The following is a 20355-nucleotide window of genomic DNA, read 5'->3' on the forward strand; positions in this document are numbered from 1 at the left end:
TGAATGAGAAATGACATATTTTTACTCAGCATCAAAATTCAGCTCCTGAAGCAGTATAAAATCAACTTTTTATTCAAATACAATTTGAAGACAAGAATAAATACAATTTGAGTTTCTATTCATATTATTTTAAATAAATGTGATTTTTGAAGAGTTTTTAAACTTTTTTTATTGTTTTTGTTGTATATTCATACTAAAAGAGAGTAGAGTAGAATCTAATCACTATTATCAGATAGTAGATTATAACTGTTCTGAAAAGTAGAAATCTCAACTGCTTACATTATATCTAGTTTATTATCAGAGTCATTTCTCAATTCTCTAATCTTAACAGAAGTTTAAGAATTCAAATTCTATTTACATTTAGCTGGAGAATTGAAGTTTGAAGACTTAGATAGTTGAGAGTTTCTTCTTTTTAAGCTTGCAGTTGTAAGTTTACTGGCTTGACTTTTCTCTACAGTTCTAGATTGACTTTGAGCTTCTTCTTTTCTTCAGTTCTTTTGAGTTCTAGAAGCAAACATACATTCTTTTGAGCTAGATGCATGTTTTTCTTTACAATTAGAGCACTTAAGCAGAGTATATTGACAAATTTCATCTCTTTTTGAGCATGTTTCACATTTATGCTCACTAGTTTTGTGATCTCTGGCACAGAATGCACATTTTGAGTCTCTAAAACATGAGATTACAAAGTATTCATATCTTTGACAGTTTGAACACTGTGTTTGAGCTTTGAGATTCATTCTTGAGTCTTTGTATTCATGAACTCTCATTTTCAAATCTGCTACTCTTACTTCAGAGATCTTTGACTGTTCAAGTGTTTTTATATATACTAGAACAGAGGCATTTCTCCTGCTTTGTCTGAACTCAATTGAATTTAGTCATACAGGCTCCTTTCTCAGTTGAATAGAGTTGTATTCTTTCAATTCATTTTTGAGAAGTAGCATTTCTTCTTCACAGTCAAAAATTTCAACTGAAATATTATGAAGAATGAATTTGCTTCACTTTTCATCTCTTTCAGATAGAATTATTATGTTTAGCAAAGATTCTACTGCTGACTTTCAGAGATTCTCATTCTGAATAAGGAATTCAGCACTGAATTCAGGCATTGTAGTCAGAATGATGAAGTTTTCAAAGAATGATGACTCAATTGAAGCTATAACTGGTTTTTGAACTTCAATATCAGTCATCAACTGAGAAAAGAACTGCTGATTAATTTCATTTCTAATTCTGAAAATGAGATTTGAGTTTAGCTTGTTTCTTTGCAGAATGTCCTGATTTGAGACTTTGAGAATAAGTCTTCTATTTCTGAAGATTTGAAAGTTTTTCTCTTTTTGCATTTTCTTTTTCACTTTTCTATGAATAGAGGCATGAGCAGTATTCTTCTCAGTTTTCTCAGGATTTTGAGCAGGTTTTGAGATAGCAGATTTAGAGATAGCAGATTCAGCTGCTTGAGTATATATTTTCTTCTGATTTAAAGAAGAAGAAGAAGTAGAAAAAAAGAAAGAAGAAGAGTAAGATGAAGAGTCAGTGATTGTACTAGAAATTTTCAAGGTTTTTTGAACTGTGTTTGAGATTTCAAGTTTGAACTTGATCATCTTCTGTAGTTGTCTAGTCTGAGCATGAAGAATTAACAGAACTTCTTCATTCATCTCACTCAGACACTGCTTTTCAAGAATCTTGCTTACTTTTTCAAGTTTCTGTATTTCAAGAACTTGTTATTTCTCTATTTCTTCTTTCTTTCTTCTCTTCAGAATTTCAATCTCAGAAATAGCATTTGAGAAAGCATCTTTTTCCACATCAACTGAGTGTATTTTTGAACTCATTGTTTTCACTCAATGAAAAGTTGGTCAGACTGTTTCAATTGAGATATTTCTAAGTCTGTTTTCAATTGAAAAGTTGATCAGACTGTTTCAAAAGAAGAATAAAAGACTTTTATATATAAAACACCTGATTTTTTTCACACTAGTTCAGTAACTAGGTTAGATTTTTGAAGAGAATCTAATAAACTAAAATTGATTTTTAAGATAAATCAATAAAATCTTTACAATCTCTTTCTTAGAATACAGTGAGGAAAAGTATGATATCAATTAATACTAAATCAGATGATATAACAGTTTTTGAGAGAAAAACTGACAAAAAATAAATCAATTTTTTGAAGAGAAATTGATTAAAACTATTCAATTTTATTCTAAATCATTCAATTCTTCTCACACAACAAGTGTGCAACTCAAATCAGTTAATAAAGAGTGTAAAAAAGAATTAAATATTAATGAAAGCTCTTCAGTCACTAAAAAAGTAATTCTTACTTAAAAGAATATGAAATTATGACAGAAAACAACTCTGTTTTTAATTCTTTGTAAGAATATTGTGTAAAACCCAGAGAAAAACACCTTACTTTTTCAAGAGAAGTAAAAAACTATTTCTAAGATCTTTTTTTTTTTTGCATTAACTGCTGCAGAAGAATGAGATAGAAACTGCTAAGATATGCACTACTATATACTCTCTATCAAGACTTTCCCTCTTCAGAGTCTTGATATTATAGAGAATATAAGTCTGTTTCTATATAATAATATAAATATTGTCAGCAGGATGTAGAGGAACTGGTTATTTATATCTCAAAATAGAAGACTTTGTCAATGATTATATCAATATAGAGTTAATTCTCAAATTTAATAGAAACCTAGTGTTGCTGTTCTCAATCTCTTGCAGAATCTATTGAATATTAAGATATTAAAACTAGATTTAATATATCTCACTGTGCAGAGATCAAAGGCTCAGTCAGACCTTGAAGTATACTGATTTTATAGTTGTTGTGTCTGCCGATTATGTATTGAGTACAGTTGCTGAGGTATCTTTTTGTACTTTTCTGTTGGGGATGGGCCAGATTGAGAGGGGTGGTACAAGGGTGAGACTTGGCGTTGATGTCTAGATACACTGAAGACAGACCGCGGAGGTTGCACTTCAGAAGTGGCTGTTGATTATGTGCTTGATATTATCGCCGAGGTATCTTTTTGTATTTTTCTGCCGGGGATGGGCCAGATTGGGAAGGGCGGTACGAGGGTGGGACTTGGCGTTGGTGTTTTGGAACATCAAAGATGGACAGGGTTTTCGCGGAGGTCGCTCCTCAGATATCTCCACAACTACTGATCGGGGATCTTCCAAAATCGAGAAGATTGGTGCATATGGCTAGGTCTCTTCACCTTACAATTTGTATGGCAATTTGGCCCGGGGTTGTGGTGTGGTAGGGGAGAATGGGGGATAATCCCACGCAGGAGTTCTGAACGACGTCTGGTTCACGTTTGGCTGGATAACTCCACCACCACACGGGGTATGCAGTCGGCGATGGGGTCAAAATGCTCGTATGATCGAGGGCTTTTCGATGGATCTATCGGCGGGTTCTTATTCGAAAAATCGAGCGAGTTCGTGGTGGAGCGGTTTTGTTGGTAGAGGATGATGGATGCATCTGTCTTGATATAGAAAGGTTTATCACAATCTGATTGAATAAGCACTGAAGATATTATTATATATTTTCTCAGTGTGAGAAAAGTCTCTTCACACACAGTATTTCAGATAATTGAATGAAACTTCTTCTTTCACAGATTTGTATCTATTTCTCTTAAGAGATCTGAGAGTGATACAGATATTCATATGAAATTCTTGATAAATCTGCAGTAATATAAGATTAACTTAAGAAACTGTTGTATATAATATATATTTCTCAGCTGCAGCTAATTCACTATAACATTCAATGTCTCTGAAATGAGATGTATACAGTTATCACTTACTATATATTCTATAAACTTTAACTCTTCTGTTTCAAACACATACTTTATTAATTTGATATAGAGCTTATACTCTGTCAGAGTTATAAGCACTTTATCAAGATGCTTCAGATATTCATTGTATAAGTTTAAAAAAACTAGAATATCATTGAGATATACAAGATATGAGATTTCATTCTATTTATAAAGAATTGTATTCATCATCATTTGAAAGAGAACAGATGTATTTATCAGATTAAATAATATTATCAGAAATTCAAACTTTCTTCATTGTGTATTAAACACAGTTTGTGAGACTGATAGTTCATCTATGTGAATCTATCAGTATTCTGAGAGAAGATCAATCTTTGATAGATATCAGATGTTTTCAACTGTATTCAACTGTTGTTAAATCTATGATAGTGAATATTCATTCTTGATTGTAAGCTTATTGAGTGCTTGATAATCAATACACATTCATTACTTCTCACTCATCTTTTTCATGAATAGAACTGAAAAGTCTCACACTCAAATATAGCAAGATTATTCTCTGAAGTGCAAGAGAACTCTTACTCTTACAGATGATATTAAATATCAGTTATCAGATAATCTTATATATCAGAGATTCTTTACTCAGCAGACCTCTTTCAGTCTTCAGATCATATAATTATTAATATATTATATAAAAGCTTCTATATTCACTAACACTTTTACAGTCATCTCTTGATTCTTACTCAAGTGTCTCTTATATATTAACATTTCAGACTTTACAGTATTGAGATAAGTGTCTGCTTTATTATTCTTACTCACATCTTATTCAGAAGCCTGCTTCTTCTTTATATTCATAGAATTCAGAGAGTTATCTAATACAGACATCTCTTTCACTTTGAAGACTTTTCATAGAATATTAGTGAGTGTCTTCAAGCTCACTGATTCTGCTAGTTTTTTAACTCTCTTGCTTCTCTTAACTGTGTACACTGAGTGTAATCTTTTACATCATGATTTTAGTATTTACAGTTAAAGCAAGCTCAATACTCATGATATCAAGATTTTCACTCAGAGAATTTCTTTTTCAGAAAATTCAGTACTTTAGTAATAACATTTAAATCTAGATTTATTACATTCAGATATATAACTTATGTTATAGAAGTCTAATTACTTATTCTCTGCTAAGATATACTCAATTACAGTATTTTCTGTTATAATTGACTTACTTATTTCTGTATAATAAGAATATTATATACTTCTTTCACTGTATCTGATTGTAAGATTAAACATTTTCATTTCACTCTCAACTTAAGTATAAGATTATGAATGAAGATCTGTAAATAGAAAGATGTCAGAAGCTCTTCATTCAATATAAGATAGTATAAACTGAAGTGTGTGAAGTATAATATAAGATCACTTACTTATCTACACTCAGTGAAGTGTTTATAATACTTATCTTATATATTCACTTTCTCAAAGTTATACAAGGTTCATTTGAAAAACTCATTTTATATTTATAAGAATGAATATTACTCTGAGTCTGTAAGATTCATTTTTTTATCAGTTATTTATAATGACTTCACTTTTTTATATAGAAATACAGTAGATCTTAAGACTTGTTAAAATTCTGTTAACTATCTGTCTATGAGTTCACATTTGATCTGATAATATAATTATATCTGACTCAGCTAGCTGATTGCAGTATCATTTTTTCAGTTATTATTAAAGCTTAATAGCTTCAGCAGATCTTTCAGCTTAATATATTTTATACTCAGATTCTCATTCTGTGCAGTGATCTTCAATGATGTATATACTTCTGAAGAGATTATGAATAATTGTAATGAAATCTTCAGATTCAGTATAATTATCTGTCTGTGTAAATGTTTAATCTCTCACTGCAGATCTAAGATCTGATTTTCTCTATTCTTATTAATGATGATGATTGCATTGATGAAGCTCTTTATAGTAAATACTTACTCTGCAGTAAATATCAATTGTTGTTTGACTTCTGTCTCAGTCTGTCACTGTGTATGCAAGGCCTTGATCTTGTTTAGAATTCTCATATATATACAGAGTTTTGATTCTGATTCAGTGATTTCAGCTGCTTTTCTTACTGCTTTGAGTAAACTCTCTGAGAGATTCTGTATATCTTTCAGTTCAGATAGCAGAGAAGAGTGTTATTTATATTGACTAGAAAAGATATTCATTTCAGTAATTTCTTGTTAATTGTACAATGTCTATTATTATATCACTGTATTATTATATGATTTCTGTTATCATTGTATAACTTCAGTGATAATCACTTCTTCTCTTTTATTTCTTTGAATGAAGAGCAGTCTTCTTTGAATCTGATTCACTGCTCTTATCTCTCTTTCTCACATCTTATCTATTTGTGTTAGACTGGCCGCCGGGATCATGAATTTCACATTTGATTTTATTTGGTCTGGTCTCATATATTTCTTGATGTGAATCCTGCTGAGACTGGCTATTAAAAAAACATGTAAAGTGACTATATATCAGATCTTAAAATGAAATCATGACTTGAAAAAAATGAGAAAGTGATCTCATTTAATCTTATTTAGTCTCATTCTTGACATAAAGTTACTATTTTTAGACATTTTAAGGTTTTTTTTAGACTATTTTTAATTTTTTAAAAAGTAACACTTTTTGATAATGCTTAAATAAGATCTAAAGTCATTTAAAGCAATAAAAATAATTTAAATTGAGAAGTGAAAATCATGATCTCATTTGAAAAATGTAATAAGAGTAGACAGTAAGTCTCACTGAGATAGTATGAGACTACTATCTAATGTTAAAACTGTGTAATGAGATCAGTCAAATTAGTAATGAAACTATTAAAAAATCTGATTCTAATCTCAGACTAGACTGACTGTGTGACCGTGTCTGAGACTAGAATCAAACTTTACAGTTGTCATATTGCCTAAAAGCATTACTTCTGATCATAATTTGTGTTTATTACATTGATCTCAAATTCTGTTATTTCAAATATTAAAGATCTCAGATTCACTTTTCAAATAAAAATCTAGTCTCAGATAAAGAATATGTTTAAATTCTTAGTCACATTTTCATTCTGATCTTATTATTGAAAATGATATTAAATGAGATCATGAAATCATTTCTCACTTACATAATATTATAACATAGTGCTCATTTGTTGAAAATTTAATAGAGAGTGTTACTAAATACTATTACTTTTCTAAACACAGATTATAATTAATATCATTTTAATTAAAAAAAAAATATAAAATACAAAAAATAATAAAAAAATAAAAAATAAAATAACAAGAAAAAATCACAACAAAAAAAAAAAAAAAAAAAAAAAAGAGAAAGAAAAAAAGAAGAGAAAGAAAAAAAGAGATAGAAAGAGAAAGAAAAATAAAAAAAAAAAAAGAAAAGAAAAAGAAAAAAACAAAAAATAAAAATAAAAAAAAATCAAGATTACAGAGTCACAGTATTTCTAAAATACTCACTTTTTAGAGTCTTTATAATATCTATTATCAATCATGTATTTCTCACAGTGAGAGTAACACAGTCATGATAAGTTATTATCTTAATATCATCTAATAAATAATCAGTATATATCTATATAAATATGAATAATTAGAAATCATACACTTAAAAAGTGTGATCAGAGTGAACTCTGCTATCACTTGAATAGTATCAAGAACAGAATACTGAAATTAATGATTTCTCTCATTGATTTCACAGACAAGATATACAAAGATAGTCTTGAGAAATATAAGATTCTCTGACTTCTAATAGAAACAGATCTCATGAAGAGACTCTATTTTCATCATATCAGAGACTGAGTGTTATCAAAAAGTATTACTTTAATATATATGCACTTACTGTAGTAATTCATTCTCTGTGTATGTAGCTAAGAGTTGTAGCTTTTCCATGCTGCATGACTCTCTCTGAGATGCTGCTATCAGTTTACAACTCATACAGTCTCTCAGTTCAGCATATGCTGTGTATATACAGCTCTGTGTGCTGAGGCTGTGTTGATTATTATAATCTAGTATGATACTCACTTTTCACAGGTCATATTTCATTTAATTGAGAAGAGAAGAAGATGTGACTGCTGTTTTATTTAAGAGAGAATGAATAATTGAATCTATAGAAGATAATTTAATTTCTTCTACATTTGAAATTTAATTAGTCTATACTCTTCATTTTAAGAGTTTCTGAGAGTATTTTAATAGTTTTCATATCAGCTTGAAATTAGTGATTGATTGAAGAAGAGAAAAGAGAGAAGAAAGAAATAAGAATAACTTATCTTTATAATATAAAAACAGAGAATTGCTGTAATTATTTACTCTAGTAACAAAGATCTGTTTTCTACATGTATCTCTGATACAGATTATATGATAACTGTATATAAAGAATATTAACAGTGCATGTATTGAATGAAGATGATATTACTATATAACACTGTAGCTGTTTCTGTACATCACTGAAAGCTGTTAATATTTTCTTTGAGTCTCTTTATATTTGATAAGTCAGTAATATATTTCAATGCACTTCTTCTTTCATTATTATTATTATTATCATCATCATTATCATTATTACTATTATTATTATTATTATCATTATTACTATTATTATTATCATCATTATCATCATCATTATTATCATATTATTTCTGGTCATCTCTTCTGCCTTCATCTCTCTTTAATACTCACTGAAATCAATCATGTTATTCTTCTTCAAATATTCTGCAGTTCTGCAGATTATCAAGGCGTGGGAGTACTATCATAGATTGAAGAAAGAGAAGAAGAAGACATTTAAGTGAGAGAAGACAGATCATAAGATATGTTATAATATCTTGAAGAGACTCTGTAAAAGAGTAGAATAATAACAATTTTAAGTAACACTTCTGATAGATTTAGACTGAACTAAGTATAGAAATAATGCAGATGACACTACTCATAAGAGATTGAAGAAGAAGATAGTGAAGAGTCTCATACAGTAGTAGTGAGATCAGAAGAAGTCTTAAGAATAATTTAAGATCAAGATGAAGAGAGAGAGAAAGAAGAAGAGTATTACTGTAAATAAGTAGTAGTAGAAGAAGATTAAGAGAGTATTAAAGTAGAAGATAAAGAAGTCAAAACTGATAAGTTTTTTATTTATTAAGAGATAATGATTTTTAATAACACTTCTGTTCTCTAATTGATTAGCAGAAGCTGACAGAGAAGAAGAGAATTAAGGTCTTATTCAGATCTTAAATACACTTCATGATTCAGAACATTGAGAAGATAGTTCTGCTCTCTGAGCATGTCAATCTGCTTACTGCTGAGATGAAACCTGAGACAGCAGATCAGGAAATGCAGGATTTTGAGATGCAGATTGATCTGGCTAAGAGAGAGCAGCAGGAATTCTTCTCTAAGAAGATAGTGAAGAGAGATTTTGAGATGATTATCATCTCAGATGAGAAGAAGAAGAAGAAGAAGAAGAATGAGAAGTGAATTATAAAGAATAATAAGAAGAATGAGAAAGAGAAGAAAGATGATGAGTAGAAAAAGTTTTTTTCTTTTTATATTAGTTAGTTATAAGTTCATAATTATTAATAATTGAAATTAATTTTAAGTTTTTAAAAATTATTATACAAGTTGTAATTAAGTCAGAAATAATATATATATATATATATATATTTAACTATCATGATTCACAAATCACTATAATATATAAGTATCAACATTTTTTCAACATTGATATTCACAATATTAATATATTTTTAATAATATTATCTGATAATATAATTTAGTAACACTCTCTTTCACAATATTAATATATTTCAAGAAATATGATAGAGATTAATTAAGATTATTTATTTACTTTTATACATTGATAATATTCAATCTGAGTTAGTACTAAAATTATAACTAAGCTAAGAAATAAGATTATTTTCTCTTATATTAATTCTTCTTATATACATCAGTGATCAGTTATTGAAAATAAATTATTATCTTTCTTAAATTATTATTATATCTTCTGAATTCACTTCTTTCACTTCTTTTACTTCTATTGAAGATTCATAAACTCTTCAAGAAATCACTGTAAATCACAAAGTCTATATTATTTACAATTTAACACAGAATGCTCTCTTTCAATCATGATAAATAATCACTTCATTCTTCACATCTGATTTCAGGTAATGAAATTTATGAAAAACTTAACATAAATATTAAGATAAACTATGAAATAATTATTAACAGATTATATTATAAATTACTGAAGAGTCATCTCTCTGCTATAATCACTGTAACTTTATTCAGAAACATTTATCATAAACTGATTATAACTCTGAAGAAATTTTCTGATATCTGAAGTCATCAGAATGCAGATAATAAAAGAAAAATAATTAGAAAATTACTACTGAGCTGGTAAGTTACTCTATTAGATAATAATTTTTGATAACACTAACTTTCTAATTTGAAGAAAATTATGTGAAAATGACTCTGTATCAGTACTCTGATTCTATAACTCTTATCTGATAACTTCTGTGAATAATTACTTCATATATATATATCTCTGAATCTTTCTCTTCAATTAATTGAAAATTCTGAATTCTGAATACTTCTTCAAATGCTTAATTTAAATCTTTATATTTCATATTAATTCTGTCTTCAGTTCAATCTTGAGATACACTATAAAGTTAATATACAATATCTAGAATCAGAGTTGAAGAATCATTAAAGAGTATCTCTCACAGTGAATGTATGAACTAGTATAAATAATCTTACATTTATAAGAGTTATATATTATTATATTAATGAGAACTGAACTTATTAAGAGATATTAATTGAATTTGAATCATTGATTAGTAGTCATACTGAGAATTATATAGCAGAGATATTAATGACTGTGATTAAAAATAACTATTAAGATATTAGTCTCAGTCTTCTTACAATTACAACTGATAATACTGTGAATAACTATACTATGATAAAGAGCTTAAAGCAAAAATTGACTTTGTATTTCTGAAATGATAAATAAGATTATATTCTCTGCATTGCTTATATAATTTAACTTGTGATATAAACACTGATAAAGAATCTTAACATTGAGATGAAGAATAATGAGATGACTAATTCTTGAGATGAGAATGAGATGAAAGTAATTACTTAAGTAACTTTTATATTCACTTTATAAAAGATAATGTTTTTTAACAACACTTCTTAATATTACTTTTTAATAATACTTTTTAATAATACTACTGTTAATTTTGAATAGATTGACTAATAATTTAAATATCATAGATTTGAAACATTGCTAATGTGATTTATATCTCTTCTAAATAATAACAACAATTTCATAATATTTAATAAATAAATAAATCAGTCACATCACTGAATATGATACAGAATGTTAAAATATAATGAAGTTCAATATATAAGATAACTGTTCAGACTCTTTAATTATGTTAGATGATTAATCATTGAGTGCAACACTCTGATCAGAAAAAGATTCAGATATTGAAACTTTCTGATATGAAGTAAACTCAGTTGAAATATATGATTGATTTACTGTTTCAGTTTTATAAAATAATAAAGACAGTCTCAATCACTTATACATCAATACTGCAGTCAGTCTGATAAGTGTATAACAGTTTATTTACTCATCTTGAGAAGCAGTTAAATCACTTAAAAAGAAATTCAGTCTGAAATAATGCTATAGTGCAGACTATTATTACTGCAAGAAATAAACTGATATATTATTACAGTAAAATGAAACAATCTTTTACAGAGTACTATACTGTAGCAGCTCTACTAGATTTCTTCTATTAAGTTAATATTTACACTTCTCAAGATTGAACAGAGAAGAAATAAGACTTATATATTAAATTAATCTGAGACTACTACAATATTAACTATCAGAGATTTGAACAAGCAGATGTTTAAGATGTAAAGACAGTGAAATATAATTCTCTAGTAAGTAATGATCTTTGATAATACTCTATATTACATAGAACTATAATACTAACTTTGAAACAGAACTTGTATATATTAATTACAACTGAAAATCAGGCAAAACTACATGCTTGTAAAACTGAATTTAATTACTATCTTCAAGATAATCTGATGAATTTATATACTAAATCAATTCTAGAGTTATGAAAAATTGTTGAGAGTATATATTCAACTGTTGCACTGATAACATGTGATATTCTGATAATTTCATTGATAGAGGTGAGAATGAAGTGAAAGTTCAACTTAAGTTAAGATATTTATCACTATTATCAAGAACAATTATAAGAAGAAACAATCAAGAAACTCATGATTATAAAACATGAAATTATCAGACAGTTTAATATCTCTGATCACAGTATATCAGAGAAGTGTAGTTTTCATAAGAAAGTGAAGAATAAACTTACACAAGAATGTATTTAGTTGTTTCATAAGTGTTATCAATAATCATTACTAAATTCTGATTATATAAGCAATCACTGAATGAACTGAATAAGACTGATTTTAATCTTCAGTTTCAGTCTTATTCTGATTTTGAAAGAATGATTATCTTTCACAGTTTATTCTGAAAAATTACTCTCATTTCACTGTTCTTGAATTAAATCTGGTCATTTTTCACATTATTTCTCTCAGAAATGATTCATTTTCAGATTTGTTTGAGACTTGGTTCTGGTGAGACTCATGTTAAGAAATGTATAGAGTCAGATCAAATGAGATCAAATGTGAAATTCATGGTCTCAGCGGTCAGTCTATCTCAGACACAGTCACACAGTCAGTCTAATTTATGTACATGACATTTGTCTGAGTACGAAGTTTTTTCTTAATAAGTAAAGTAGTATCAATCAGATGCTCTTCTGCTTACTGCTCTTCATACACTATCTTTTGAGATGTTCTAGAACCACACTGATATGATAACTATGAATTGTTTTATAGACAGAATTATCACACTCTGAAGAAGTCTGTGCTTCTTATCAGTTTTTAAACATACTATCAGATGTCATTCAAAGATCTGCTCTATTAGTGTATGATTACAGATGTATACTGACTTCTTATATATTATATACTAAATTAATTAGTGGCTGCTATAGCCTCTTTTACATTCATAAGTAAGTTCAGAAGCGGCCGCGTTATTATTCAACAGTTGTACATTCTTTCAACTCATAAAATAAGAATTATAATTATTTATTAATAGCAGTCAATGACTGCTTATTTAACACTTTTTTATTATCTTATTAAACTGCTTAATTCATTTAAATTCAATCTTATTATTTATAAAGTCAGACTCAGATGCAGTGATAATATAGTTATTAAATAAGTTAAAGTATATATATCAATTCTCTAGATAAATCTTTAATTTTATTATAATCAATGAATTTAATACTGTATTATTTATATTAATACACTTTATTACTTTTATTAACTCATGAGAGTATAATAACTGTATAATAAAATTCATATCTTTAAAGATAGTTATAACTTACTATTTATATTCTTTTTCTTCTTGAAATTCAATCTTATCAAAGTTGTAGATATCATAGTAAAAAGATTGATATTAATTAAAAACAACTTTATATTAATTAAATTAGTTAATAATGAAGCTTATATTTTTATAAGATACTTATTTTAAATTTATGAGTTTGTGCTTAACTTATTTATAATCTGATAGATATTTAATAAATTAATATATTTATATCTTACTATAAGAGATGCAGTCTCTGAATCTATATAATACTGTCTTAATATATAATTTATAGCAGCTTTAATATACTTGATAATAAATGAATAAAAATTAATATTTAACTGATAAATTCATATTTTAATTATCTCTTTCTGACTGTCATTCAATACTTAATTCAGTGAAATTCTCATAGTTCTTGATTTCTTCTCATTGATTCTCTTATATAAGATAATATATAAGACTTTGAATTCTTATAACAGAGATATGATTTTTAATTTTAAATTACTTTTATATGTATTAACAGCTCTTTACAACTGCTTCTCAGTGTAATTAGAAGATTTAGACATGATTATAATTAATGATAATTATTTGAAGATGAAAAATGAAGATATTGAAAATATTTTCTATATAGTGTGGTTTTTCATACACTGTGATATACTCACTACAGAGAGTGAGTAAGCATGACATGATTACATGTTAACTTTTATTAATGTTCAAACATTTTTAACACTAAGCTGAAGATGAGAAGGAAACGTTTCAAACTCTTATCTTAATAGATACTCTTAGATAGACTGACTGTGTGACTGTGTCTAAGATCAGAATTAGATTTTTTAATAGTTTCATTATCAATTCAACTGATCTCATTACATGATTTTAACATTAAATAGTAGTTTCATACTGTCTCAGTGAGACTTACTGTCTACTTTTATTATATTTTTCAAATAAGACTATGATTTTCACTTCTCAATTTAAATTATTTTTATTACTTTAAATGACTTTAAATCTTATTTAAATATTATTAAAAAGTGTTACTTTTTAAAAAATTAAAAATAGTCTAAAAAAAACCTTAAAATGTCTAAAAATAGTAACTTTATACTAAGAATGGGACTAAATGAGATCAAATAAGACCACTTTCTCATTTTTTTCAAGTCATGATTTCATTTTAAGATCTGATATATAGTCACTTTGCATGTTTTTTTAATGGCTGGTCCCAGCGGGATTCACACCAAGAAATGTATGGGACCAGACCAAATGGGACCAAACATGAAATTCATGGTCCCGGCGGCCAGTCTACTCTCAGAGTATCATAAAAAAGAAAATACCAACTGCCGCTCTTCTATTCCCAAGAAACCAGATTGAACGAGGCTTTGAAAACACAGCTGACATGATCCGAATCCCCGTGGCAATCCAACATGTATTATTAGTTCATGGGGACTGATCATGATCTCGAAATCCCATTCACTTTCAACACTATAGACTTTTTTTTGCCTTTATTGTTGCTGCTTCCACTTTTTCACTTTCTCTACCTCTTCGCTTCCAAATGTTTTGCGCCCAGTTTTGCGTTTCCAATATCACGACCAGGTTTGATGGAATCAGCACTCCAACGGTAGGGGATGGGAAATGACTCTTCTACGCGCAGTTGCGTGCAGATGGACTCAGCCGTGTCTGGTATGTATGGAGCGATAATGGAGGCGAGATGCATTTTGCGTGCTCGTTTTCATGCAATTTGCCATCGAGCTTGTTCGCCTGGAGGAATAAATTGCGCTTTGGGTATGTGATGAGCAGAAAACGCTGGCCAGGCCGGCGTGCAGATTGGACAACATCGAGTTCCTCGACGGACTGTGTGAGGAGATTGCTGATTTCTTCCTTCCTACGCCGAACGAGGGTTCATGGTATTTCGTCCAGTCGGGCACTATACTCTGATAAACGAGTCCCAGGAGAATTCGATGTCTCCAGTCTCTGGTCGACGGGACAGCAGATAATAACGCCAGACATCTGAAGGAACCCCCATCTGTTGATCAGGATTTCCAAAAACGCTAATACCGCGAGACTCGGAGACCCTTCCAGCGTCGTAGGTGAGATAATCCGTTGGCGAATGATGATGAACTTGTGCTCACTGGTCTTTAGTACCGTACCGTCTGGGAAGCGGGGAAGATGATAGAATGAAAAACAACATTGTCCTTTTCAATGAACTGATAGAGCTGGACACCATCATGACTCTGCCGCCACGTTTCTACCACTGATGAGTATACCTAGCATGCAGGCATCAAACCGCGAATATATGACCTCTCTCCTCGTAGCCTGGGAGCGGGACCTCCAACGTCCGTTCCCCATTTCGTTTAACCACGCCAACGTGATGCGGCTTGGCCAAACACCGTTTGAAGAAGCGTTTCCTGAAAGAAAACCTCAAGTTTCAGCGGTTGCAGTTTGTTTGTCTACTTCCAAGAAAACATGCTTTGACGGAGCCATCGAATTTTGCTCACAGGATTATTTCGGTTTGAAGGGGTTCTGGTTCTAGAAGCTGGCCCGCACACTTGTCACATTTGATCGCCTCGAGATCAATATAGCTTATAACTACAAATCGGACATTGGCCTTCAACGGAGCGAGCTGCATTGAATGTCTGTGTGCCGGTGCTGTTGGCGTATACTACTCAATCCTCTGGTATTATCCAGCTGGATGTGGCACGTTATTCACAGACGGAAGAACGGCCATGGTATCTGTTTGAGGAACATTCCGCACGTTAACTATCGGCGTGCCCTGTCGAGAAAGTAGTTAACTAATTATGGTTATTCGAAAGTACTATTTACCTAAATGACAGCCGTTTTTGGTGCCAAGGTGGTGTGGTGGGTGCGGAGAATAAAGCATGGTCATGATCATCATGATAACAGGGTAATTTTCTAATTTTTGATCCATACGGAGTACGCATGGCAAATATGTATCTCAGAGAGCGGGGTGCATGGGGGTCACACCTTGGAATCATACTGGCTTTGTTATCTAGTTACAGGGTCGGTGCGGTGGGCCTTTTGAGAACAAGCAAGCCCTTCTTCTCTATTTCATGAAAAATGGCCTTTTTGGCATAAAATTGATCAAGTTGATTAAATTCATTAAATATTTATGTTATGAAATAGTCATAGCTTATTAGTTTATTATTTTGTATCTACGTAGTTACAGAGCAGAGTACAGGAGTAGTAGTTTAGCTAGCAAGGTTCTCTAATAATAGACATGTGACTGCCATGGTCAGTACCTAGGCACCTAGGCAATAACTATTAACACTCTCTCTTACTTATATACAGTGTTCGCAAACTGATATTAACTACTTATTAATTTACTAGCTGTTAATTCTTCCAAAAACATAATAATAATAGATTACAGAATTCAGACTCTAGTTTTCTTATTATTAAAAATAGATATCTGTAAAATAACTGATGTCGCGGTATCACTGCAATGTTGTTATAAACTCTCTCTACTAAATATAACTTTATCACTTGAGTGGGAGAATTCCCAGAGAAGTTTTATTAATTTAACTTTAATTGGCTGATTTATCATTCTAGAAATCAAGTGATTTATTTCTAATATATCTGAGTACTTGAAATATATATATATATATATCAATCTTTATATGAATCATCTTATCCTCTTGTAGCAAGTAGCTGAATCAAGCTTCATCTGAATAGCTAGCTCTCTTATAACCAACCTCAATTTACTGACTCTACACCGGTCTTACCACCCCAGCGCCGCGACATTGCAATTGATTCTGATTCAGCTGAATTGATTCTACTCCGTACAGCGTATACACACACTGTCTGTTGGACATTGCGAGCTGAAGAAGGACCATGTGGTTGAGTTGATAGTTAGTTAGCTGAGCTGAGTCTCAGTTGGGTGTGCTTATTTCTGTAGTTGTAACTAACGCAGTATTATTTATGGATCTACGCCGCAGTTAGGTTAGTAGTTAGTTAGTTATAGCAGTTAAGCAGTTCAGTTCAATAATGCTTAGCCTGCTGCGCCAGCCTGCGCCAGCCTCAGATACGATACCTAATAAGCCTAATAAGCCCTTGTCTTGTCATGTTCTCCATCTCCAATCCTCCTCCAGGGCGGAGTCTGCGCTTGTTTTATTTTATTTTTATTTTATTTTTATTTTTTTTGGTTTTATTTTTCTTCTTCACTATTATTATTATTATTGGGTTATCTGCTAACTTACCTGTTATTACGACCCTCTCTCTGTCCAACCCTCTCTCCCGTTCTCTTGGTTACAGCATATCCTCCCCTCTCGCTGGCCTTGACAACTCCTAGACACCGCGTTTCAGACTTTGCTCTGGCAGTCTGGGCATTCCATCTGTCGTTCCCCTTTGCTGGGCTCCATCACAACCATCACAACCATCACAAACCCCCCTCGTTGACTTGACACTCTAGCCTGTGTCTGGGTGTGTTTGGCATTTGTGTCTCCTCTCTCCTCTCTCTTTTCTCCTCCCTCTCCTCCCTCCTCCCTTAGCCCTTCTCTCCCCCTCCCTCTTTATCTTTTCCCTTTCCAGCTCATTCGCCCATTCTTCTGCTGCTCGTTGTTGTGGTTGTTGCTGGATAGGCCAAGGTGGTGGGCACGCATGAAGGGGTCTTCATCTGTCCTCAACCAGCATTGGACCGTCTTGAATCTCTCAAATTCATATCATAACTATTAGTCCCTTTTCCGATCAACATCTCAGTCCTACTATTGCCGCAATTCCACCGGTTCTCTGCGCGTCTGTCCGGCTGCGGATAAGGGCCCCCCATCGTCAGCCAATCCCCAATTCCTCAACATCACCACCACCACCACCAATTTCGAATACACTCGTTAACCACCCGACTCCCCGACTCCCCGACTCCCCAATTCATCCATTGTCTTTCTGTTAAGAGGCGTCGAGCTCCGTGCGGGAGCGAACCGCCAAAATTCCCTCCAATCCGTCGCGCGCCTCTTTCCTTGGGGGACGGGCCTTCGACTCGTCGGCTCGCCATTCAACAACCGGCTTCCGTGCCAGAGAAGGTTATATCAATTTCACCGAACCAGAGCCAAAGATGTATCGCCCAACCTCGCTCTGGACGTGGTCGTTCGTCATTGTTGCTTGCGTGCAGGCTGCTATCATTCTGGGTTTTGAGTCGTAAGTTACTTTCCTGTATGTACCTTGGGTTTTTATTTAATAATCTTGGAAAACGTTATAGATATGTTTTTGCTCGCTTCCAGTCCCAACTCAGAGGCAATTGGAGCACCACAGCTACTTCCAGAACGATCCCGACTTTCTTAACCCTCTACATCTTCGGTTTTGTATACGAGCTAGTTTTGACGTACGATGCGCTTCGAATGAAAAACACCATCCAAGTCATTGGACTATGTATTTGCAACGTTGGCTTGCTTATATACGGTGCTGTGCAAACGGACCAGATCCGAGAGGCTATCTTTGAGCTGAATGCCGGCCAAAACATTGACAGGGAAATCTGGTCCGACTTAAAGCCGTTCCTTGTTGCCATTCCTGTCATCATTGGTGTTGGGTCTTTGTGCATGAGTTTCATTGCCTGGAAACTATACGATGAATTTGCCTGGACCATTTATAAACATATCAGCGCTGATTTGCGAATGAAGCGTCGATATCTAACATACCAGGTAAGACTTGCTATTTTGCATGTCCCATTATCCTATTTCCTTCAACCTGGCATTTGGCTAAATTGCTAATCTATCGCAATATATAGATCTATATCGCCCTTTTGAAATTCGACTTTTTCTTCTTCCTCGGCTTTACCGTCCAGTTCATCGTCATCGTCACCGACAAGAAAGCAACCGAGTATATCCTCACTATCATAGCCATCCCCGTCACCATCCTCATCCTCCTAGGCGCTGCTTGGTCCACCCGTCGCGAAAACACATGGGGAATGATCATCACCATTGTAAGCTCCCACCCAAACTGCCCACCCCACCTAAACCTTTTAACATACCAACCCCTACTCCCCCTATCCGCACGTCAATCATCAATCAATCAACTAATCATGAATCTTTCTCTCTTCCAGCTCCTCTACCACGGCGGCCTAGCCTATTTCCTCTTCAAGCTCGTGCGCATGTACACCCCGCCGCGCATGGACGCCTACAAGGCCGCTCGCACCTCCCTCACATTCTTCACTGTCATCACCATCGTGCTGATCATCATGACCATCGTCAACGCGTGTATCTGCACGCGCAACTTTAACAAGGGCTTGAAACCGCACTTGTCGACCCGGAGGGTCATTAGTGATGATGAGAAGCCGAATACAACGGAGTTGTCGTCGAATCTGCATGCGGGCGGACCGCTGCCGACGAGGATGACGATTGATTAAGCTAGACGCTGGGGGTGCTAGACTTTTTTACTTAGTTTTCTAACGCTTTACTGTTTTTTTCGGCCTTTTGTTTCCTTGGTTCCCTTTTTGTCATGTGTGTGCCTGTTTAAGTTTTTTTTCTTCTATGTAAACAGGCGTTTTTTTCGGTTTCTTTTGCTCATTTCCCTTCCACTTTTTACTCCCATCTTATTGATATTTTCGTTTTTCGTTCTCTCTATATCTACTGAATTGGTTGACTGGTTGATTGGTTGGTTGATTAATTGATTGGATTGGATTGGATTGGATTGGATTGGAGCGGGTGAGCAGAGCGAGGCGAGTTGTTGAGTATTTTGAAAACCCCTTACAATCATCTACGAACAAGACGAAATCATAACAGCAAAACAGCAAAATATTATACCCCCCCCTCCCCCCGCCCCCTTTGTATCCACCAACATTTATTTATCTATAATAATGCCCCTCAAGCAAGCACCCATTTTTGCTCATGTCTCTCTCCCCCCCGTTTGATTTGTTGCAGCAGATACCCGAAGCGAGACAAAAGTGAATTTGGTTCGAATCTAGCTTAGCCACCTACCTACAGTACCTTGGTATGGTGGATTCCTCTCAGAGGGTGGATCGTTATGTGTATAAATATTTTGGTTCCGTGTTCCTTTTTTTTTTTTTTTTTTTTTTTTTTTCTTCTTACTTTTGTCATGGGAATGCTCTTTGTCCTTATTTCCTACCCTTTGTGCTGGATGTATACGGAGTTCACACCGCATCATCTGCATGGATACCTAGGTACCTAATAGCTACGTTGTCTATTTGCCCTAGTGGAGATACAATAAAGGGAGC

At 32.5% G+C, this 20355-nt stretch overlaps 4 protein-coding genes across 4 annotated transcripts; 2 read left to right on the forward strand and 2 right to left on the reverse strand.

The window, feature by feature from the left end:
* Positions 1 to 9001: 9001 nt before the first annotated feature.
* BDBG_09081 (uncharacterized protein) lies at positions 9002 to 9232 on the forward strand (the record flags this gene model as incomplete). The annotated part of the gene is made up of 1 exon (XM_031723861.1): positions 9002 to 9232. One exon carries the CDS (start codon positions 9002 to 9004, stop codon positions 9230 to 9232), a length of 231 nt encoding a protein of 76 aa, XP_031581213.1.
* A 5465-nt stretch (positions 9233 to 14697) lies between these two features.
* Positions 14698 to 15048, reverse strand: BDBG_17950 (uncharacterized protein). The gene has a single exon (XM_031725561.1). It carries the CDS (start codon positions 14893 to 14895, stop codon positions 14716 to 14718), a length of 180 nt encoding a protein of 59 aa, XP_031581214.1. The 5' UTR covers positions 14896 to 15048; the 3' UTR covers positions 14698 to 14715.
* A 32-nt stretch (positions 15049 to 15080) lies between these two features.
* On the reverse strand, positions 15081 to 15807 carry BDBG_17951 (uncharacterized protein; the record flags this gene model as incomplete). Its single annotated transcript, XM_031725562.1, has 3 exons — positions 15081 to 15331; positions 15480 to 15586; positions 15677 to 15807. 3 exons carry the CDS (start codon positions 15805 to 15807, stop codon positions 15081 to 15083), a joined length of 489 nt encoding a protein of 162 aa, XP_031581215.1.
* Positions 15808 to 16854: 1047 nt separating this feature from the next.
* BDBG_09083 (uncharacterized protein) lies at positions 16855 to 20175 on the forward strand. Its single transcript, XM_002620479.2, has 4 exons — positions 16855 to 18323; positions 18385 to 18823; positions 18910 to 19104; positions 19225 to 20175. The coding sequence occupies exons 1-4, from the start codon at positions 18241 to 18243 to the stop codon at positions 19525 to 19527; spliced, it is 1020 nt and encodes a 339-aa protein (XP_002620525.1). The 5' UTR covers positions 16855 to 18240; the 3' UTR covers positions 19528 to 20175.
* Positions 20176 to 20355: the final 180 nt, after the last annotated feature.

The sequence above is a fragment of the Blastomyces gilchristii genome (assembly GCF_000003855.2).
Source record: "Blastomyces gilchristii SLH14081 genomic scaffold supercont1.35, whole genome shotgun sequence".
Lineage (NCBI taxonomy): Eukaryota > Fungi > Ascomycota > Eurotiomycetes > Onygenales > Ajellomycetaceae > Blastomyces > Blastomyces gilchristii.